The 24,144-nt window shown below is 40.4% G+C and overlaps 1 protein-coding gene and 1 non-coding gene across 4 annotated transcripts; both read right to left on the reverse strand.

The window, feature by feature from the left end:
• Window positions 1–3,423: 3,423 nt before the first annotated feature.
• On the reverse strand, window positions 3,424–13,410 carry SNRPC (small nuclear ribonucleoprotein polypeptide C). Of its 3 annotated transcripts, none has more exons than XM_055571663.1 (7): window positions 13,297–13,410; window positions 12,907–12,949; window positions 10,055–10,163; window positions 7,789–7,878; window positions 6,336–6,440; window positions 4,199–4,255; window positions 3,424–3,771 (listed from the first exon to the last, which is right to left on the reverse strand). In XM_055571663.1, the coding sequence occupies exons 1-7, from the start codon at window positions 13,302–13,304 to the stop codon at window positions 3,647–3,649; spliced, it is 537 nt and encodes a 178-aa protein (XP_055427638.1). In that variant the 5' UTR covers window positions 13,305–13,410; the 3' UTR covers window positions 3,424–3,646. The 3 variants fall into 3 exon arrangements, with proteins under 3 accessions (XP_055427638.1, XP_055427641.1, XP_055427640.1); XM_055571666.1 differs by lacking the exon at window positions 13,297–13,410 and adding an exon at window positions 13,097–13,233; XM_055571665.1 differs by lacking the exon at window positions 4,199–4,255 and having other exon boundaries at window positions 13,297–13,406.
• A 10,150-nt stretch (window positions 13,411–23,560) lies between these two features.
• Window positions 23,561–23,693, reverse strand: LOC129648080 (small nucleolar RNA SNORA70). Its single transcript, XR_008712674.1, has one exon. It is a non-coding gene; the product is annotated as a small nucleolar RNA SNORA70 (small nucleolar RNA).
• Between the last annotated feature and the right edge of the window lie 451 nt (window positions 23,694–24,144).

Genomic DNA, 24,144 nt, shown 5'->3' on the forward strand with positions numbered 1-24,144 from the left:
TAAAGGGCATGAGATAAACAATTTACTGTCCAATGGTTACAAATAAAAGAGAGAGCGAGGGAGCAGAGGGCAAATAATAAAGTGAATGAGGTGAAATGCTAACAGCTAACAAAAGGTGATGGGTGATGCTGTCAAAGGGTATATTAATGTTGCTTGTGTAGTTCAACTTTTCTGTAAGTGTGAAATCTACCACCCTGACCCTTAAGGATTTCCCAAGTGAATCAGCGGTAAAGAATCTGCAGGAGACAAGGATTCGATCCCTGGGTCTGGAGGATCCCCTGGAGGAAGAAATGGCAACCCACTCCACTGCTCTTGCCTGGAGAATCCCATGCACAGAGGAGCCTAGTGGGTTACAGTCTATGGGGTCGCAAAGAGTGGGACATGACTGATAACTGAGCACACACCCTGACCCTTAAAGGGCAAGAACAATAAACAACATACAATTTATTTTATTCCTGCACTTGTCTGATGAACTATTCTAGATGCTGTATTTGATCCTGGCCCAGAAAGACTAACCTTTATGCTTTTAATTAGGAGAGAAAGAAACGTCTTCAATTAGTTAATGTTTATTAAGGTTTTCATGTAAACAATACACTGGGCAAGTCTTCGGGACACTTCTGTCATGGAAACCTAAGGTCAGCCAGGCTTTTTCCTTCTGTTCACCTAATGAAAGAAACCATCTGACTGAAGTTATGTAAATGGGACACACACTTAATCACCACTGGACTTTTTCCATACAGGATGACCAAGTTAGCCTGCAGCTCTATGCAAGGATCCCATTTCTCATGCAGCCTGAAATTAAGGGGCCTGGCATTCTGACAAACCATTAACGCCAGACAGCAGACATGATGACAGCCTGGACTTTAACTGCCCTCCTCATAGCTTTGGATCTGCCCATAGAGAACGAAGCAAGTATGTTATCCCACATTGACCCTAATTTCTTCAGTTCTTGATATCTAGTAGATTCTGGTTTGCACTTATACAGATGCTCACATTACAGCTGACTCATATTTTAGAATTAAAACCAGATGTCTAAAGGCATAAAGCAATAGCACTAAGTTGAAGCCTCTTACAAAGGAAACATCTGATAATCATTCATTATAACAACAGTTTGCCCTAGAAGGAGTTAATAAAATTAAAAAAAAACCTTCTTTAGAATTATTTATTCCCACTTTTGTTCACTGTTAAAACTTCTAAGTCATCATATTATTTTCCTGAAACTTTGTAAAACACTTTTTTCAAAGACTCTATAGAAATGTTTCTAGAGTAGATATTCAAGCCTAAAAACATACTGTGGAAAAATCTTCCTTTTAGGAAAACCTAGGTTGTTCCTAGTATCTGAGGCTATTTTTAAAAACCTAAATAGATACCTGTGGGCTTCCTGTGTATCCACAGGCTCTTTACCCTGCACCTGACAGAGCCATCCAAACCAGAAACTTGCTGAGTCACATTTAAGCTCAACTGGCATGGTTTTCCCTAACAAATCCTTAGTCTGCAGAAGATTTTAAAAACAAATGTAAGCTATAAAAGACACACAAACTATCAATTTCTGAGACTTAAGTCCTCCTTTAAAAGATGTGACAATAAAAAAACTAAAAAGCAACAAGTAGTCCTGGCAAAGCCTCAACTAAGAAGCTGGTTTAGCTTCTACGGAGGCTGAGTATAAAGATCATCTCGCTCTAAGAATCTAATCTCTTTCTAATCTATTGTTTACCTAGATTGGTGGTTTATTTGCCTAAATTAATTTTCTTCAAAATATTCACAAGTTTCTAGGAAAAAAGGCAATCAACCTATCGTCATTTAAATTTCTAGCTACAAATCTTTTAAAAATTATAAACACACACGCATATATACAGTTGTATTCTTGAATATAATAGATCCTAAGACAGACCTTGCCAAACCCACTGAATAATCAAAATTTCTTAGGGAGCTTTCTCAAAACACAAATTTCCAAAGCCCAAACCAGATATGTAGAATCAAAATCTGGGATCTTTATTTTAATCGTTATTGAATTTGTTACAATATTTCTTGTCTTATGTTTTGGTTTTTTGGCCACAAAGCATGTGGATCTTAGCTCCCTGACCAGGGATTCAACCTGCGCCCCTGCATTGGAAGGGGAAGTCCACAGGGCCACCAGGGAAGTCCCCGTATCTGGACTCCTTACTTTGGGAAAGGACTTCCATAATTCTGATCACCAGCCAGCTTGTAAACTGTTGGTTTAGGGCACCCTCTGCCATAGCAACACATTTAACAATAACCTCAGATGGCAAAGGTGGATTGTTTTGTTTTTTCAACAGAGAATGATTCAAAATCCAACAGATACAAAAAAGCAGCAAACCTTTCCCATTCATCCCTGTCCCCTAGCCATTCTTTTACTTTTTACAGTCAACCAATATTTCCAGTTGCTTAACTGTCCTTTGAGGGATCCTTTAAGCACACACAGGAATATACAGGTATTTCCTTTACAAAAGGACAGCAGCAAACAAGACATTGTTATGTGAACAAACCAAGATTCGGGACAATGTGTATCTTGGAAATCTCCCCATCAGTTCAGAACTTCCTTATTCTGTTTCAACATGCATGGTATGTGCCACGATGTGGAAGTAATGTCTTTGATCAGCCCCCTTTCATCAGACACCTATGTGATTTCGTTTTTTGCTATAATCTTGTACACATGTCATTTCATACAAGTCTATCTATAGGCTAAATCTGTTCCCTGGACTTGGAAATGCTAAGTCAAAGGACACAAGCACTGTAATTCTGAGTGATACTGCCAAACTGCCCTCCCCAGAGGTTATAACAATGTTTACTCCCACTTGTAATATGAAACAGGAGTTTAGATTTTACACTAAGCTGAACAGTGGCAATGGCTTGCTTTCTAGATGCCTCCCTGAAAACATTCTCCTTTTATAGCCTGGTGACATAACAAATGACATTCTCAAGATACCTTCTTCACCATGAAAAGCTGCCTAATTTTTCTATTACTAGTAGAGAATTTTCTATATGAAGCCCAAGAAAAAGAGGAGCTGAATGAAAGGAGAAGTTGAGGTTAAGGCAATTCTTGCCAAGCTGACACACACTCTCTGTGAAGCTTTTTTCCCTACTTTAGCATAAAAGAAGTTTATGCTTCTTTTAAATTAAAATTGTCCACTTACTACACAAAGTTTTATTAATGTGAAAAATTAACCAGGTGCTCTTTATTATTTTAATCGGCAAAAGCTCTACAAGTGTTGGATTTACCAGTTTTTGCAAAAGTGAACTTTACTAAATAAAGACAAGGCACCCACAGGGACCCACTCTGCAGCTAAGGGAAAACAATGTCAGGCAGAGGGCATGCTGAATGGAGAATGAGCTAGAGAAAGACAACAGGAATCTCTGTTATAATACAAAAAGAACTCAGAAGGGAGGAAAAAAGGGAACACATTTTTAACTAAAAGAATTGACAATTTTATTTTCACATTTCACAATACAAATGAAAACTGTTTTTTCTGTCCCACTACTTCCCTCCAAAACTACTCTCTCTGATAGGAAGGGGGAACAAGTTTTCCTTATCATGCTGTTAGAAAACACCCCGAGTCACAGCACCACGATCCCCTGGTGAAGTACAAGTAATACAAAACTGATATAAAGAGGCTCCCCAATCTCCTTATCTGTCTGGTCGGGTCATTCCTGGCCGGGTGGGCACCATCATGGGACGGGCAGGAGGTCTCATCATTGGGGGCCCAGGCATCATTGGCATGTGGCCTCCCATAGGCGGCCTCATTCCAGGAGCTGCAGGCAAAACAAAAAAGAAAAAAAGAGAGTCAAAAATACTACTTAGGAGAGCTTGATGGGACTTCATTTAAAGACAAAAAAGGAGCCCCCCCTGCAAAATGCTGGAAAAAAGACATACTTGACAGAAGAAATGCAACAAATCCATCACATCTGTAAATTACTTAGACATTCTCAAACAAAAAACAAAAAGGTCAACACAAGAACCATATGGGAATCATGATCTAATGATAGTAAGGGGGAAACTATTAATAGATTGTTTTCCAGAAATCACCAGGGACCAGTTCCCTAAATTGACCTTTTTTCTCACTCAGGGAAATTCACAGCTAAGTCACATGTTACTCAGTCAGCTCTTTTAATCACTTCTATGCACCATATAACCAGGAGCTAGTTCATGAATGTACACAGGCACAGAGGACAATCTTACCACTAAGCGTTTGTTCGGAGTTGTAGGAAAGGTGAGCAGGAGGCCCATGCTGAGAACCTGTTAGTAACCATACTTAGCTCAAGTCAAGAAAAATAATAGGCAATAATGTGATTTATAACAATTAGCACACACACACAAATCTGATTTTTCTAATGCATTTCAAAAACTAAAAATGAATTTTTTTTTTTAATGTGTCCCATCAATATAATACCAGCCAAATAAATGAGCCAGGGAAGGGAGGGCAAGCAGACAGGTGAGAGTTGGGGAGGAATACAGGCAGCTTCATGGGACTGGTAATGTTCCACTTTCTCAGCTGGGTGTTGGGTTCACGATATTAATTATATTACTATGCCTCATAATTGTCATGTTATGTAGCTTCTTTTTAAATATCAGATTTTACCTAATCATTTATTTTCAATAAATCATTTTGATTATAATGATTCAAGAGAAAACTATATTTAAAGTTGAATATAGCCTTATCACAAAAAGCAAAACACAAATATATGCAAAAACACAAAATCCAACAGTACAAAATTTAAGATAAATTTCAGCAGAAACAGAAAATATTAAAATTCTAAATATTTTATTAAAACTCCCTCCATAACATAACCTGTATTCAGCATTTTCTTACAAGAAACTGATCTAGACCAAAGACTAAAAATAAGGCCCCTGAAAACTTGTTTTCTTTGGTCTCCATAGTGCATTAAACTTTAATTAGTTGTCAGCACTGACAACTAATATGTCTTGTAACTAATAAGTATTCCTTTTTACATCTTTTTATTATGGAAATGTGCAACCATACACAAGCAGAGTAAAAAGAATATAATGAACATCCATGTACCCATCAACCAGCTTCAACAATTATCCACCCGTGGTCAACTTTGTTTTATCTTATCCCCACCCATTCTTACCCCTGCCCACTCCCCAACTACTCAATTATTTTTAATGAAATCCTATAACTTTATTATTTTAACCTAGCTAAAAATAACAACAAAATACTCAGGCAAACTGGCATCACCAAGCCTGTATTCTCAAATGTCAAGCACACACTGACACTGAGTTCTAGAAGCTTTCTTTACATGAGTCAAAGCACTTCCCAATTCACATCCCTAACCCCTCTAGGCATCTGAATTTGTGACCCCGATTTAAGAATGTAAAAGACATCTGAATCACTGAGACTGTGTTCTGGATTTACAAGCCAGTAAGGCAGGAATTTTCCTTATCTAAACTTTCCCCCGCTAAATGACACCCACATCAAGCATACTGATTGCTTCTGACCAGGAGGCTACTATATTGTCTTATCAGTTGGGGTGTAGGCTTCTTATGTCACTTGTATGTACTCGAATTATTTATTCTGCAAACCAATGAAATATGAATACAGAAAAAGAACTGCTTCTATAAAAACTACGCTGATTACTAAGAAAGACTCAACCAAATCATCCCCCCAATGTACTCACAAATTTGGTAGGCGAGAAGATCATAAAAAATAGGAACTAAACTGCCTCACAAGGTCTCTAACCACTTCAAAGAAAAATGAAACTAAAGTTGGTAAAGGATGCATTATGAGTGTGGCTTACTGGTTTATGCAAGAAACATATGGTGTTCCAGTCAGTAGATTCATTCTCAAAGCAAAGGCCCTGACTGCATATCAGAAAACTACAAACCAATGTATACTTAGGTTTATGTTAAAATCAAATGTTTGAGGTACAAGTTTTTTCCCCTTCTGAATAAAAAACTACCAGGCCTAAGATCTTTTTCATAAATACTAATTAACCTAGTTAACCTGAAAGATTAAATTAGCAATAGGGGGGCAATTCTGCTCCAAACCAAAACTGAGGAAAGCAGCAGCCTAAGATGTATCTACCCTTCTCATTATAAACAGCCAAAGTCAGGAGGGGCAAGGAAACAGGAGGGTCAGAGGAGAAGAAAAAAAGAGGTAGTCTTATCTTCCTTTCAGTTGCACATGGTCTTTGGATACCATCCAATTAAACTGATAAACCAAGTACTTCTTTTTACTATTATAGATTCACCAAATGGAATTTGTTGCAGTACATTTAGAGAGCTAATTAAGAATTCTATTTAAATCGAAAGCTAGAACACAATAGAGCATCCAAGAAGGAAAGAGACCCAAACTTACCAGGTCCCACTGGCATCATCCCAGGAGGAGGGGGACCCATCATTGGCATCATGGGAGGGCCCCCCATGTGAGGTGCAGGCATCATCCCAGGGCGAGGAGGACCCGCTGAAATAAGAAATGGGCCTCAGACTGAGATATTCTTGTACATTAACAATTTCTTTTTAATGAAACAGGGCTTCATTACCTGGCCCAAATTCTGCAATAATTCTGTAACTTTTTATGATTTGTTTTATAATAGCAGATCAACAAAAATCAGCTGGCTACAGAACTTTAATTACTTTATGACTAAAAACAAGCCTGCCCAGATAGAAGTGTTAAGTGAAGATAAGTTCCCCAAGTTAAATTCCAACAGTTTTAAATTTTAAACTCTATCCTCTGTTTAAAAAAAAAAAATCTGATTATCTTAAGCTACAATTATCTAATTTCAATTTCAGGTCTTTTTTTTTTTTTAAATCAAAACCTAGGTTTAAGAGAGAATTTGGAAATATGGTAATATATATGCAGAGATATTCCTGACAGTATCTTTTACAATAGCAACAATCTGAAATAACTTACATATCCAATAAGAAAATGGTGAGGTTAATCATGTACATTCATACCACTGCCTAATGGAGTTGAGTGCCAGCCAGTCGGGACAGACTAGGGGAGAGAGATGATCTTAAGCTGCTGTGAGCCTGATCAGATCCCAGGATGGCAAGATTCCAAGAAGGGACTGGTGGGTCACTAGTGGTCTAGCCTACTTCTCTGTGTTTATATCCATGATTACTTACAGGACTGAATTTAGGTCTCTGAGTTCAATTTCAATCTGAACCCTTAACAGGAGGGACAAAGAACTTAGGCCTAGTTATTCTATCTCCACCTGTCTGTTCTGTAGAAACAACAAACCTCCCCAAACAGAAGAGTTCTTTGACCCACTCCTAACTATGCAATTTTTGTCTTTCTCAAGGCATATATATTGGTGTTAGATGGGTTACAAATTTGGGAGAGAGACTGAGGAGTTTATCAGCTGTTTCAGTCCTCCAGTGTTGCACTCATAGCAGTAAACAATTTAATACCTTAGCAATACCTCTTTATACATCAGCTCATTACCACAGGTACATTCGGAGCTAACGACTGTATCTGCTGCAGACCCACTTGAGACCTAGTAATAGTGCAATAAGAATGTAACTCTAAAGATATTTCACAAATTATACCACTGAAGCTGTCATCTATTACTGTCTATATATTCACCGATGCAACGGACATGAACTTGGGCAAACTCTGGGAGATGGTGAGGGACAGGGAAGCCTGGCTTGCTGCAGTCCACAGGGTCACAAAGGGTCGGACATGACTGGGTGACTGAACAACAACATTCATCTAATGAGCAACTGAAAGCCTACTGTGAGATAATCTAACAAAATCAAGGATAATCTTCCCAGTTACACCTACTAAGGTAAAAACTTTATAAACTTACGGAGACTGGGGGGAGGTGGGATCATTGCCCCTGCAGGAGGAGGAGCAGAGAATGGAGTAGGAGGTATCTTTCCTTGTTGAAATGCAGCAGCTTTGGAGAGAGTAAGCAAAAACAACAGTGAACAAGAATTCAACAACCCATTTAATTACTAAAATAACCACTTTCTTTTCAATCTTTAATGGTCCCATTATTTCACTCTAAAAATCTTTCATCCAACATTACAACACCATGGTCAAAATCAACTTTTAAGTACTCACCAGCTAAAACTGCAATTAACTGGTTTACTGATCTGGGTTTTTTAACCAAGTTTTATTTCATCACCATTCCTATGGCTAAATAACTATGAGAGACTAGTTAACTATGAGTGACCTCCCACCTATAAATGTTTTACCAAAGCGAAGCAGTCATTTTTAATCTGCAGATGTAGTTTATACTCAATTTAAGCTGCTCAGTTTTATTTGAAAAATGTGTGATAAGTGCCCAGAGGCCAGGCTTTGTAAAATTTCAGTCCTTCCTATATATGCTTTCCTGCATCAAAACAATACACCATTTTGGTTTACCAGTTTTGAAATTAATGCACTGCGCTAAGAGATGTTAAAGAAAGACAGATTTCAAATTCAAAGCCAAGAGCCTGCTCTGAAGGAGATTATGATTTTTAAAAAATGTCCAGTACAATTATAGTTTAATTTTTCTTTCAGATAACATGAGGCACAAATGAAAACAAAAGAAACTGAAGACTGTTTATATTTGTCTTGGGAAAACAGTCATAAATAAACACTAAAATAAACATGCATAAAGTCAATTCCTGAATATGCCTTTCTCAAGTCAGTGAATCTGCACCCCAGACACTCCCCCATTCCACTCTACCCTCACAGTGCAAAGGAAGTCAAATCACTCAAGGAGATCACTGATAATTCATGAACATCAGATGCAAAAAATGACCCAGAGTAGAGATTTATGAATAGCTATTCACAAGCCCCCTAAGAGCCTATTCTCTCGAAGGGTTCATATCCCCCACTAAAGGCTTTTCCAGTCAGGACACCTCCTACATCCTGTGCAGGACAGCTTGCAAAGACTGAAGAGGGAGTGGCAATGCCACTGGCTCAGTAGCGGACTCAACACAACCGTGAACATCATCAAGTCCGTCCCCAAGGGCTCACTTCTTCTCCTCTCAAAGTTTTTCATCAAAAACATTTACTCATCCTTACATTTTTTTCCCAGATGAGATAAATTCTGAGATTTGCCTCTTAATAATCTAGGAAGGGGAAGGAAGTAGATGAAGGTATCTGGTGGCTCTCAACAAGAGGCAATTTTGCCCCTGTAAGGACATCAGGCAGTAGTGCATGGAGATACTAGGAGCTACAGGCATCTAGTGGGTATAGGTCAGAGTTGCTGCTCAACAGCCTGTAGCGCGTGAACAGCCCCCAACAAAGAATTATCAGGCCCCAAATATCAACAGTGCTAAGTCAGAGAACTTTGGTATAAACAAGACAATGCTACAGCTGAAAGATACACGCATGGCAGCCACAGGAGGTTCTTTCTTTAAAGTTCTCCTTCTTCTGAGCTTAAAATTTTTCATGACCGTCTTGCTTAAAAAACAAACAAACACACACCATGATCAAAGTCCACATTTGGCTGCCAGCAGTGGGTACAATGAACAATTAGAAAACGCCATGTTTCAGATACATTAAGATGATCAAACATAAAAATACAGTATCTCTTTCTGGCAGTACTTTGTACCTTACCACCCCAAACAACAAAAATATTCCTAATTAAATGATTATAACATGTACGGCAAGAGTCCAAAACATATCCAGACTATTCTGTCATATCAGTTACTTCCTTTGTGACCAGTTATCTTTGTCAGGACAGGAAGAATAAGTCTCTCAAACTCTTCAAAGAGATCTACAAACTCACCTCTACCTTTTCCTTCTGTAACAGGAAAACCAATCTAAAAATTACGAATCACAATAAAGACGGTTATAAATTTGCTACAAAATCTGGTCCACGTTAACAGAAACATTAGACAACTCATTCTTCTCTACCCAACTTCCTAGTCTAACCAATATCTGATTGCTCTAACCTCAAAAATTAGTGTTTTCCTATATCCCCAAGAAACCAATGACTTTCCACTTCTTTCATTCAGCACATCAGAATGATCCTATTTATCATTCAGAATGAGCTGCTTCTCTGAAAAATGAGAGAGACACAGGGACGAGAAAGAATGGGGCCATATACCCCACCAGAGCAAGAGGCTGCAACGCACTTGTTTTGTCAATCAGGCTCTGAGCCTGCTCTTCCATCCACTTCTGATAGTAGTCTTTCACATTCTCCTTGTGCTTCCTACCACTGCAGTGTGTCTTCCTCACAGATGGCTGGAAAACAAAAAGGTAGTGATCAGTCAAAGAAACAAACAATCCCAAACCAGAAATTTTCTGAAGCCTTACCTTTTTGTAGGTAGCCTCGCTACCTTTAGCAGCTTTAGCTGGGTGCCAAAGCATCACTAAAAACATTTTCCAGCAATGTACTGTGGTAATTTACCTTCCGTATTTATTATCTAAACCAGGGGTCAGAAAACTATGGCCCATGGGCCAGTCACCTGATTTTGTGGAAAAGAAGTACTGAAACTCAGCAGTATTCATTTCTTTATGGATAGTCTACATCTTCTCTCTACAACAGCAGAGTTGAGTAACTGCAACAAAGACTGTATGGCCCACAAACCTAAAATAATTACAATCTGGCATGTGAAGAAAAAGTTTGCAATCCACTGATCTAAAACACGATATCATGTTAGTGCCCTTTCTTAGGTTATTCTATGGAAAAACAATATAGCTTACATACATTTAAATAACAGTTTATGGAAATATGGTCTTTTAAAGGACCATATGTCTAGAATATAGACTCTATGTGAACCCCTCAGACCTTTAGCTCATCTAACAGTTACTGAGATAAAACTGACATAAGGTAAACTTCACACACTTAACCTTTTGTCTTAAGTTAACATTTAACTTTTACTACATGCCAGACACCATGCTACGTACTTTACAAGTAGTGCCTCAATCTCCATAAGCCACATCTGCACAATACAGCGAAATACTAATCAGAAAGAATGAATTGCTGATATATGCAATACAGACAAATCTCAAATCCATGCTGAGCAAAAGAAATCAAACATACAGAGTATATAAGCCTCCATTCATATAAAGTTTAAAATCAGTAATAATGATCTTTAGTCATAAAAGCCAGATCAGTCAGGGTCGGGGTACACAAGGACTCACTACAAAAAAGCACAGGAGAACCTTCTGGAGTGACAGAAATGTTCTATGTCTGGACTCATACAGCAAGCTGTAATCATCTGACAAATCATCAAACTGTACACTTAAAATATAAGCATTTAACTGAATATATGTAATTCAATAAAATTGATTTTAAAAATCACAAGATTATCATCTTTTATTTATGCCTAAAGATGTGTCTCAAAACACATGTTAAGTAGCAAACCAAGGCCTGGAATCCAGATCGCATTCAGATGCACCTCATGACTGCCTTCCTCCCTCTTACCTCTCTCCACATGACTGCTTCAGCCGTAGCAGATATGACTACTATCACAGGAGCAGAAGCTGTGTATCTCAGAAACTGGTGTACATCTCAAAATATTAATTCCATTCCCTGTCTCCCAGTCACTGCTTACACTAATACCACAATGATGCCTTAAGCCTAATAACAAAATCATGCCTAAGAACCAGCAAAAAGTCAGAGCACTGAATCTTAAAGTACTTCTAGATCCTACATAGATGTAAGGTTGGATTCTTCATATATTTCAACCAAAACAAGGTGTGACAGATTTAAAGTAAAAGTCAGATGTTACAGAAGAGTCCAAAAAGTTCATGCCATTTTTCACACTAAATTTTTTGTTTTGGAAAATAGCTATTTTTCACTTTTAAAGTGTTATTTCTGTTATCTTTACCTTAAATGAATTAATATTTTTAAGTAACTTCAAATACAGAAAATTTTAATGGAGAAAAATCATTTAACCTACCATCCAGTAATTTCTAAGAGTGTAAAGGGACCGTGAAAACAAAAAATTTGAGAGCTGCTGGCATAGAAGCTTTGGAGTTTGACTGCTTGGGTCATCTTCCACCTCTACACAACTTAATGGTTTTGTAACATCCAGTTATTTATCCATGCTACCTCAGTTTCCCTCTCTGTAAAATGGGAGATAATACTAACTTCATAGGATTATCATGAGCATTAAACAAAATGACACTGTAAAGCATTTGGAACACTGCCTGACACACAATATTCAATCTTAGTTGCTGTTGTTATCTGTTAATTATTTTTTAATCAAAAAACTCTCCTCAAAATGTAGGCATTTCTTTCTAATTTAGTCAGTCAAACACTTGAGACCCTTGACACAAACAAATATTAGAACCTCAGGACATTTTCCTAGAGTTTTTACTTGTCACAGACTTTTTTCTTCATCTTTAAACTTGCTAAAGCTTTTATTATTTTGGGTCTCCACTGAAAACACTGACCGATGGAAGATTAACTTTGAATTATAAATACAGTTACAGGAAGGGTGGAAAAACAAACACCCCAAGTAGTTTCTTCAAGCAGTAGCCCTCAAACCAAAGCGAGATGAAAAGCAGAAATTACAAAATTTTTTAAAAATCTTATTTATTACATACAAGGCTTTGCTTAAGTTTCCTTTTATTAAAAAAAAAAAAAAGTAACAGTTTTATTGAGCTATAATTCACAGGCCATACAATTTACAAATAAACTTAAAGTTACAAAATAATGGCTTTGATATTTCCCTTGAGTTGTACAATGATCTATTTTATACATAGTAGTTTAAAACTCTTAATCCCTTATCCTTATCTTGCCTCTCCCCACTTCTCTCTCCTTACTGGTAACCACTAGTTTTTCTCTGTATCAGTGAGTCTGTTTGTTTTGTTATACACATCCGTTTTGCTTTATTTTTTTGGTTCCACGTATAAGTGATAACAGAGAATATGTTTCTTTGACAACCTTATTTCACTAAGCGTAATACTAAGGCCATCCACGCTGTTGCAAATGGCAGACGTACGGGTTTTGAAGCTGAAAAGAAGCACTACTTACAGAATCATGGGTGAGGTACGTGTCGCAGTAGTCACAATAAAACCTGGGAAAAGGAGGGGGTAGAGAAAGAAAGAGAAGATGACAACCAGTTAACAGATGCCCATCCGAGCTGCTAGTCACTGAAGCTGAAATACAAAATAAAGTAAAAGACGTCTTCACTACATGAAGATATCAAACAAAACGTCCTTACACAAGTCAAGCTTTTTGGCTACCTCTGCGGATTCCACCTCCGCACTAGAAAAGGAGTAAGGAGACATCCGGGTCGTCCTTCCTTCCCTGACCCGCTCGCTCCCCCAGAGGCTACCGGAGCCAGAACCCGCTCTGCGTTCTCCCGCAGGGAGACAATTAGTGACCGTGGCCGCGAACACCCAAGTACGGGCCCCCACTCACTTAGGCATGTTGCTCCACAGGCGGTTGCAACTCCGTTCCGCGCCGCCTGGAAGTGACGCGCTCAGTCAGCGCCGACGCAGCGGAAGTGACGAGCCCAACGCGACTTTAGAAATCCAATCCCAGTCATCCAATCCTCCAGCTGCGTTGCGCAGGAGGTAACCGCGTCGTGGGCGGGGTGAGGGGTGGGGCTTGTCCTGCTCTTCTCTTCTCCTAGATGAGGGCGGGAAGAGGGAGTACCGAGAGTCGCGGCGAGGTTCAGCAGTCGGTCTCGAACCCGACATTCTCTATCCTCCCGGAAGTATGTTCACCCTGGTATAAATGCTGAGAAGACAACAGTGAACAAAACAGGCAAAGATCCTTGCCCTCGTGGAGTTGATATTCGAGTTGGGGAAGACCATAAAGTTAGTAGGTAGTGGGTTAGATGGGGCCAAGTTGCAATACAGTAAGGGAGGGAGGGAATGAAGCATGAAAGAGTCCAATTTGCATTCCCACCAACAGTGTAAGAGGGTTCCCTTTTCTCCACACCCTCTCCAGCATTTATTACTTGTAGACTTTTGGATCGCAGCCATTCTGACTGGTGTGAAATGGTACCTCATAGTGGTTTTGATTTGCATTTCTCTGATAACGAGTGGTGTTGAGCATCTTTTCATGTGTTTGTTAGCCATCTGTATGTCTTCTTTGGAGAAATGTCTATTTAGTTCGTTGGCCCATTTTTTGATTGGGTCATTTATTTTTCTGGAGTTGAGCTGTAGGAGTTGCTTGTATATTCTCAAGAGTAGTTGTTTGTCAGTTGCTTCATTTGCTATTATCTTCTCCCATTCTGAAGGCTGTCTTTTCACGTTGCTAATAGTTTCCTTTGATGTGCAGAAGCTTTTAAGGTTAATTAGGTCCCATTTGTTTATTTTTGCTTTTATTTCCAATATTCTGGGAGGTGGGTCATAGAGGATCCTGCTGTGATGTATGTCAGAGTGTTTTGCCTATGTTCTCCTCTAGGAGTTTTATAGTTTCTGGTCTTACGTTGAGATCTTTAATCCATTTTGAGTTTATTTTTGTGTATGGTGTTAGAAAGTGCTCTAGTTTCATTCTTTTACAAGTGGTTGACCAGTTTTCCCAGCACCACTTGTTAAAGAGATTGTCTTTAATCCATTGTATATTCTTGCCTCCTTTGTTAAAGATAAGGTGTCCATATGTGCGTGGATTAATCTCTGGGCTTTCTATTTTGTTCCATTGATCTATATTTCTGTCTTTGTGCCAGTACCATACTGTCTTGATAACTGTGGCTTTGTAGTAGAGCCTGAAGTCAGGTAGGTTGATTCCTCCAGTTCCATTCTTCTTTCTCAAGATTGCTTTGGCTATTCGAGGTTTTTTGTATTTCCATACAAATTGTGAAATTATTTGTTCTAGCTCTGTGAAGAATACTGTTGGTAGCTTGATAGGGATTGCATTGAATCTATAGATTGCTTTGGGTAGTATACTCATTTTCACTATATTGATTCTTCCAATCCATGAACATGGTATATTTCTCCATCTGTTAGTGTCCTCTTTGATTTCTTTCACCACTGTTTTATAGTTTAAACTAGTACAGCCACTATGGAGAACAGTGTGGAGATTCCTTAAAAAACTGGAAATAGAACTGCCTTATGATCCAGCAATCCCACTGCTGGGCATACACACTGAGGAAACCAGAAGGGAAAGAGACACGTGTACCCCAATGTTCATCGCAGCACTGTTTATAATAGCCAGGACATGGAAGCAACCTAGATGTCCATCAGCAGATGAATGGATAAGAAAGCTGTGGTACATATACACAATGGAGTATTACTCAGCCATTAAAAAGAATACATTTGAATCAGTTCTAATGAGGTGGATGAAACTGGAGCCTATTATACAGAGTGAAGTAAGCCAGAAAGAAAAACACCAATACAGTATACTAACGCATATATATGGACTTTAGAAAGATGGTAACAATAACCCTGTGTACGAGACAGCAAAAGAGACACTGATGTATAGAACAGTCTTATGGACTCTGAGAGAGAAGGAGAGGGTGGGAAGATTTGGGAGAATGGCATTGAAACATGTAAAATATCATGTATGAAACGAGTTGCCAGTCCAGGTTCGATGCACGATACTGGATGCTTGGGGCTGGTGCACTGGGACGACCCAGAGGGATGGAATGGGGAGGGAGGAGGGAGGGGGGTTCAGGATGGGGAACACATGTATACCTGTGGCGGATTCATTTTGATATTTGGCAAAACTAATACAATTATGTAAAGTTTAAAAAATAAAATTTAAAAAAAAAAAAAAAAGCCCAATTTGGAGTAAGACAGAGAAAGCTTCCTGACAAAATGACAACTGAGAAAAGATAGGTTTCTTAAAACAAGAAACCCAGGCGGAAGCCGGTTTACGTACCGTCTCTTTGTGAGCTCATTAACCCCTGGAGGAGGCAGAATCCCCAGTTTCAAATCCGGTCGCTGCTTCTTAGCTATGCTGCATGTGCTACTTGTAATGCAGTAGCATATAAGTATACTTATTATACTTTCTGAACCTAAATTTCCTCATCTGCAAAATATGGATAATAATTCTTACTTGTGGAGTCAGGATGAATTAGATGTGGAAATGTTTGTACAGAATTCACTACAATGTGCATACTAAGCTCTCCACAAATGAAAGTTATCTTTACATAGGAGGAAACTATTAGACGTCATTTGTCCAGTGTTGCAACACTTTTAGAAATTGTCTTGAAGGTTTTTCTGGTACGCACTGGAAAACAAAACAAAAAAAAGTGCCTTGTCCAGGGAATTCCCTGGTGGCCTATGGTTAGGATTCTGGGCTTTCATTGCCATGGCCCAGGTACAATTCCTGGTAGGAGAACTGAGCCAAGTATCTGGCAAGAAAAAAAAAAGAAAAGCTTGTCCAGAGGTATAACCTGTTCTAGTAACAAGGCAAAACTTTCTGCCTGGTGTATCAGACTCCGAAATGGCCTGACCCTTCTTTCAGAAAAAGGAAATAGTGTTAGGAACTGGAAGGAGCTCTTGCTTCTTTTGTTCCATATTTATCAATGGTGCAGTTGCAACAAAATAATAATAATTGGTGCTTTATTTGACAGTTGACTATGTCCTAGGTGCTTGTGTTGACTGAAAAAAAAAAAGCACAGCCTTAAAGTTGAGAGTTATGTTATTGGATAGAACTGAGAACTTAAACCCAGAAGACAACCTCTGAGGGACTGCTTGGAAGAGGTAAGAGAGAAGCCAGAATATATAGGAGTTTTGCAAAGAAAAAAAAAAAATCAAAAGTAATTAAATAAAACCAGACATCTCAAGTTAATGAATTCATCACTTTTCTATGTATGGGAAGAGGCAAGAGTCTGGACATATTGAAATCATTCCTCTGATAAGCATCTTCACTATCTAGGGCCAGTAGCCTGCCTTTCTCCACCCTGAATCCACTCAGTGTACACACTGAGAATGCCTACAGTGGCTGCTGGCTTGATGGCACATCTTTTGTTTGTTGATATGGCAAGCAACATTTTCCATTCACAGTTTAAATGCACTACTTATTTAATCTATTCAACAACACTGTTATTCATACTTCAGACGAGGAAACTGAGCTTTAACAAGGTTAAATATACCACAAAATTTATTTTCTGGTCTTAGAAGTTAACTGCTCAATGAAGTTGTCAGGCTTTCACCGCCCCTAGTACAGTGCTTCATTTTACCGTCATTGGTGTGGAACAATCAACTATTATGTGTTTCCTGATCGGAGGCTAACATTAATAGACACCATCAGCTATGATATATTTTTACCAAAAATACTTAACCTGCATCTAACAAAGCATGTAGTAGGATAGGCAAGAGGATCTAAAGGAAAGCAAAAGGCAGTGAACAGATTCAGAAGGTGGTACATTGTATAAAACAACTGGCCTTTTTAAATTTAAAAAAATGTGCCTTTCTACATTAAAATATTTTTGAGAGACATAAAAACCAGATGTAGTGTGTGGTCCAGGGTTAGATCTTAGTTTGGACAAACCAGCTATAAAGAACATTTTGGGGAAACTGGATGTTAATGTTACAGTGCTGCTAACCCACCTTTGTCCAGACAGCCGGAGTTGACTATTCTTGAAGGGAAAGGTTCATGAGTTATGTTTGGATTTTTTTCCTCTTTCCTCTCTGTCCTGATCGTGAGCCAGTTTTAACCTCAAAGCCATTCCTCATCTTCCTCAGCTCTTTTCAGTATGGCAGCGGGGAGCCGACCACATAAGGAAAGGCTACATGTCCTGGACTCCTGGGCTGACTGGGCACCACTCTGAGTTGCTGGGCCCCATTAATGGTAGACACTTGGAGATTGGACGGATCAAGGAAGAAGCCAGAGTATCCCCACCCTCATCCTGTCCCCAAACAAAGGATCCATCCCCACCCCCAAACCTCAAGCTCTCTCCTCCTATCTCTCTGGCTCCAACTTTAAGCAGATGATCCCAGCCCCATGGTGACACCATGACCTTCTTCTGCCTCTCAGTTTAAGGGAGGCAGTAACTTCTTGCTATTGCTCATCTTTGAGTTACTTCACTGTTCTCTGTTTCACTTTTTATCCCTGCCAACATCTACATAAACTAATTCTCAGTTTTAACCCCTGGTGTTCCAGTGGTTAATAATCCACCTTCCAATGCAGAAGGCATGGGTTCTATCCCTGGATGGAGAACTAAGATTCCACTTGCAGTGAAGTCTGCATGCCACAACTAGAGAGCTCGAGTGCCACAGCTACTGAGCCTCTGTGCTCTAGAACTCACACACCGAAACTAAGACCCGACACAGCAAACAAATCAATATCCAAAAGGTAAATACTTAAGAGTGATCTCTTCCAGAACTCAGAGAATGACCTTACTGTGGAGTCCTATCCCAAGATCACAGGTCGAGGCTTTGTACCAAGGCCACAGATCTGGACCCCATCTCCAAGGTCATTTACGGAACTGACTGAACCCCACTGTAACCATTGCCAAAAGTGCCCCTGATCCTTAATGGCCAGCTCCTTGACCCCATATTAGGCAGAAATGCCTATCCCTGTTCTCACCTTATGGCACCCTAACCTAATGCCACCCTTCCAGTGGAATTTTCTTTGTCTTGAGACTAGAAAAATGGGCCACCAACCCAAGAAAAGCGTCGACTCTCCCTTGAGCCGGCCCACCGTTCTAACAGTGTCCCTTCGACTCTCCCTGGTCTGTCAGGAGGTCGGCCCGCTGTGCTCAAAGTACCCATGTTATCTCCACTCTTTGCTCTCAATAAGCTCGCTCCTTTCTGAAATACTCTGTGTCTGGAAATTCTTTTCCAACTAGCAACTCTTAGTTCCAAGGGGTTATCTCCTCACAGCTTGCCTATGGCCCTGTCATCTTGTAAAGGATTGCTTTTCACACTTTTCCTCTGTCTGTCACAGGCAACTCAGAGAGCTTATTTGTTACCCTCTTTCCCCTAGATCTTTGGTGAAAATCCCAAGTGAGCTTGAAATGCCTTACAACACTTTGTGGGATATTCTAAAAACTCACAATGTTTGCAATCTACTTTATAATGCATCCATGTTTTTCAATTTTTCTTAAGGTTATTTCACACTTAAAATGAATTTTATTTATTTAATTTTGAATAGGTAATAATATGAAAGTTAAAGTTAGTCGCTCAGTTGTGTTTGACTCTTTGCAATGCCATGGACTGTAGCCTGCCACGCTCCTCTGTCCATGGAATTCTCCAAGCAAGAGTCCTGGAGTGGGTTCCCATTTCCTTCTCCAAGGGATCTTCCCGACCCAGGGATTGAACCTGGGTCTCCTGCATGGCAGGCAAATTCTTTACTGTTTGAGCCACCATATGGTGCAAAATTAGAAAAACACAGAAGAGTATCCGCCCCAGGCACTCCCCTCTTACCAGGTTCTTGCGTGTCCTTCCAGAGATAGACTATGCATGTGCAAACATAAAGTATGTTTCCTGTTTCTATTTTTTAAATGCACAATATTTCATTGTGAAGAGGACATGGCATCCACTCCGGTGTTCTTACCTGGAGAATCACATGCACAGAGGAGCCTGGTGGGCTATACAGCCCATGGCGCTGCAAAGAGTTCATTGAACACTAATGAACTGACTGAGCACAGACGTAGTATTTCATTGCATGAATGTACCTCAATTTATTAAATCCTCTATTGATGAACATTTTATTTTCTTGGGCTCCAAAATCACTGCAGACAGTGACTGCAGCCATGAAATTAAAAGACGCTTCCTCCTTGGAAGGAAAGGTGTGACAAACCTAGACAGCATATTAAAAAGCAGACATCACTTTGCCAACAAAATCCATATCGTCAAAGCTATGGTTTCTCCAGTGGTTATGTACGGATGTGAGAGCTGGACCATAAAGAAGGCTGAGCCCCGAAGAATGGATGCTTTCGAATTGCAGTGCAGGAGAAGACTCTTGAGAGTCCCTTGGACTGCAGGGAGATCAAACCAGTCAGTCACCCTGAATATGCATTGGAAAGACTGATGCTGAAGCTGAAGCTCCAATACTTTGGCCACCTGATGCAAAGAGCTGTCTCACTGGAAACAACCCTGATGCTGGGAGAGATAGTAGGCAATGGGTGAAGGGGGATGGCAGAGGATGAGATGGTTAAATAGCATCACTGACTCAATGGACATGAATTTGAGCAAACTCCGGGAGATAGTGAAGGACAGAGGAACCTGGCATACTGCAGTCCATGAGGTCACAAAGAGCCAGATATAACTTCGTGACTGAACAACGACAACAAATTGATGAACATAAATTGTTTGCTGTCTGGCTATTACCGGATGCTGCCGTACATGGTTAAATGCCACATATCCAAATATATTTGTAGGGTAAATTTCTCAAATTACTGGGTTAAGGAGCTTTGCTTTTATAAGCCCACATGTTCTAGAGTCTGTGCTCTACAACAAGAGTAGCCACCATGATGAGAAGCCTACAGACCATAACGAAGGGTAGTCCCCACTCGCCACGACTAGAGAAAGCCCTTATGCGGCATCCAAGACCCAGCACAGCCATGAATAAGTGAATAACAGTGCCACTCAAACTTCAGGGAGTGAGAAAGATTCAAGAGTTGGGGAAATACTGTTTTCAAAGAAGTACAAGGAAGCATTCTGGGCCAAGAATGGTTATGTACAGCTGCCACTGTTAGTCATATCTAGGCCAGTTTGCAAAGCCCACATCAAAGAAAATGCCAGTTTAAGGTGGTAATTTCCACTTTCACTACCAGAGGACTAGAGTCATGTACCTTAGCAACCTATTCCTCCCTCCCCACTCTCCCACTCCCCATGCTAAGGCACAGAAGGTAATATTCAGTTATTCAGTATTATTCAAGAAACATTTAGTGAGCATTCACTTGGTGTTCAGGTCTGTATTGTCCACTATCAATGAGAAAATAAATAACACACTGTGCCACCATCAAGTTTAAAGTAGGAGATAAGACTTCAACAGATAATTATAGCATTATATGGTATATGAATATTCATGAAGAAGTAGTGTGGTGTAGTGGTAATGAACACAACTTCTAAATCCAAATTGCTTATTGCTTTGACTTTAGGGAAGTTGCTTGACCTTTCTTTGTCTCCACTTCCTATCTGTAAAATGGGGACAGTAATAGCACCTACTTCATAGGGTTGTGGCTGTGAGGAGTGAATGAGATCATTTTTGTAAAGCACTGAATACATGGTAAGCCTACAGCAATTGATGGATAGTGTTGGCGCTGTCAGTAATAAGAAAGGTACAAAAACTTCAGAGCTCGTGAATTCCACATCCAGAAATCCTTCCAGGCCACTTCTGAGCCACATAAGAGATGACCTGTGGAACTCAGAGGCATTTTCCCTCTCCCTCCAGTAAGAGACCTCAACCTTATCTTGCAACCTTCACTGGCTGCTGAGTCTCCTACTAGGTGCTCTTTACAACCTGCAATTCTTTGTTCCACTGCCAGACCTCAGGGCCCCGAAGTGCAGGGAAAAGACTGAACCCGGGAGGTGGACTTGCCTGTGCACTTTGGGCTGTGCGTTCATAGATGCCTTGCTGGGGAAAGTCTACCCTTGTGGCCTTGCCCCTTAACTTCTCTTTGAACTGAGACCTTTTAGATGACAAGTAACCATCTAAACTAAAAAAGTAGCGGCTTCTTATCCAGGATTGGCAGCTACTTTGATATTAAAGAAAAAAAGCAGAACATTAAATTATTTGGTAAAGAGACATCAGAAATTCTAATTCCATATAATAAGAAACAACTTGATGCTCTTCTAATGTTTGAAAATTGGCAGATTGCTATAGGAAACTATTTTGGTCAAAATTTTTGCATCATTTACCTTCACATGTTTTGCTGAATTTTATATCCAGACATCCAGTTATTTTTCCTGTCAGATGTAAACAATCTCCTATTCCAAATGCTCAGATAATTTTTACTGATGGGTCAGCAAATGGTTAAGCCTCCATAGTTACTAAAAATCACCAAAAGGTTTTAGAAACATGGGAAACTTCAGCTCAAAGAGCTGAACTAACAGCAGTCATAGAGGCTTTTGCTATGTTTGCAGATGAGGAATTTAATCTTTACTCTGATTCTCAGTATGTGGTCAGGTTGTTTCCACACATTGAAACTGCGGTTTTGCCTGAAAATAAAACTACCATATTTCATTTGTTAACTAAATTACAGCAACAATTTGGAAAAGAAATAAAATATTTTTCATTGGACACATTTGGGCTCATTCCGGATTGCCCGGTCCTTTAAATGCCTTTAATGATTTGGCTGACTTGTTAACCAGAAATACAGTGGCTACTGTGATTGAGGAGGCCAGAGCCTCTCACTCACTCCATCATCAATATGCTACTGCCTTAAGGTATCAATTCCAAATTCCCAGGGAGACTGCTCGAGAGATTGTGCGTTCTTGCTTACACTGCCCTACTGTTTATAATAGTCTACCTATGGGAGTTAATCCTCATGGTCTCAAACCTAACGTACTCTGGCAAATGGATGTAACTCATGTTTCTTCATTTGGAAAACTGTCCTTTGTTCATGTAACTGTAGATACCTTTTCTCACGTTATTATTGCAACTGCTCGTACCAGAGAGGCAGTTAAAGATGTGATACAACATCTCTTTACTTGTTTTTCATATTTGGGCCTTGTTCACCGAAACTTGGTCTCCCCATGTCGCTCGCTCTTTCAAATTCTGGCTGAGTCTCCATCTGGAGCGCAGAACCCACTATGCTTGCTAATTATGCCTGGGCTTCTAAGATCCGACCGGGGAGGCCTCAGTGTCTCCTCTCCTTCGGGAGAACGGAAGGACGCCTGCGGCCTACGTAAGTGGTGCAAACTTCTTGTCTTGAAGTTTCATTGGTCCCCCGCATAAACCAAGCTACTCAGCCTCTTTTCTCCACTGAATTTTCCTACTGAGCTATCCTCATTCTATTACTCTTTATATCTTTGATGAATAAATAATTAAATAGGTCGCCGACGCCGTCCCCGCTTCGAATTCCCTGGATCCACCGGGGCTGGACCCCGGCAAGACCTCATTACGGTTAAGTGGACTCAGAAAGCTACAACTTGATTTCTTTTTTTGGACAGGAAAGTAGGATTTATTGGTGGGCACGAGTAAAGAGGGGACAGCACCAAGGTTATCAGGAGTGCAGGGCCCCCATCCTTCCAGGGGGCCATGATTGGGGGTGTATTTGGCCCCACAGCCTCTGGGATGAGCCACTTTTCTGCCATGTCTTCAAATTCATGCCCATTGAATTTACTAAGTCCTCACTTAGAGATTCAGGCCTTCTGGCAGTCAGGGAATTTGAACGTGGCTTGTGGAGATCAAACCAGTCAATCCTAAAGGAAATCAGTCCTGAATATTCATTGGAAGGACTGATGCTGAAGCTGAAACTCCAATACCTGATGCAAAGAACTGACTCTGGAAAAGACCCTGATGCTGGGAAAGATTGAAGGCAGGAGGAGAAGGGGACGACAGGACGAGATGGTTGGATGGCATCACTGACTCGATGGACATGAGTCTGAGCAAGCTCTGGGAGTTGGTGACGGACAGGGAAGCCTGGCATGCTGCAGTCCATGGGGTAGCAAAGAGACATGACTGAGCAACTAAACTGACTGTGGAGGGCGTCAGTCACACGCTGTTTGTTCTGCAGCTTGGTGGGGATGGACATTATGATTTGGCCAATGTGGACCCTGGCCACTGTGCCCTAAGCTTTCCAAAGGCACCACACTTACCTGCCTGGAGCCTGATTTCAGACAGTAGCTAATCATGAATGGCAACCCATACAGGCAACAGACCACATACACTACCAAAGAGGCTGCTGTTTGCAGCCATTGCACACCCGGACCCCATGGAGAAAGGAGCACAGTCAGCTTCATTGGCTGCAATAAAACTTGATCTTTTATTTGGAAACAACAGCAGAACATAGGGCCCCAGTTACGGGAGTTCACAGCAGGCTCCCTAGACAGGTGTAAATACAAGTGTTGGGAGGGGCAGTTTCTGAGGCTCTCACCCTATCTTTAGCCCACTCTGCTCTGAAAATGAAATTGTTGCAGGAAGGGAGACCCTTTCCAGGGCCCAAAAGGGAGCTCTTGTCTAACACTCAGAAATGAATTGTCCAAGGGGACATACATGCTGACAAAGCGAGAGACTTTATTGGAAAGGGGCGCCCAAGCAGAGAGCAGGAGGGTATGGGAACCCAGAGGACTGCCCTGCCACATGGCTCGCAGTCCTGGGTTTTATGGTGATTGGATTAGTTTCCAGGTCTTCTCTGGCCAGTCACTCCGATTCAGGGTCCTTCCTGGTGGTGCATACATTGCTTAGCCAGGGTGGATGCCA

The sequence above is a fragment of the Bubalus kerabau genome, chromosome 3 (assembly GCF_029407905.1).
Source record: "Bubalus kerabau isolate K-KA32 ecotype Philippines breed swamp buffalo chromosome 3, PCC_UOA_SB_1v2, whole genome shotgun sequence".
Taxonomy (NCBI): domain Eukaryota; kingdom Metazoa; phylum Chordata; class Mammalia; order Artiodactyla; family Bovidae; genus Bubalus; species Bubalus kerabau.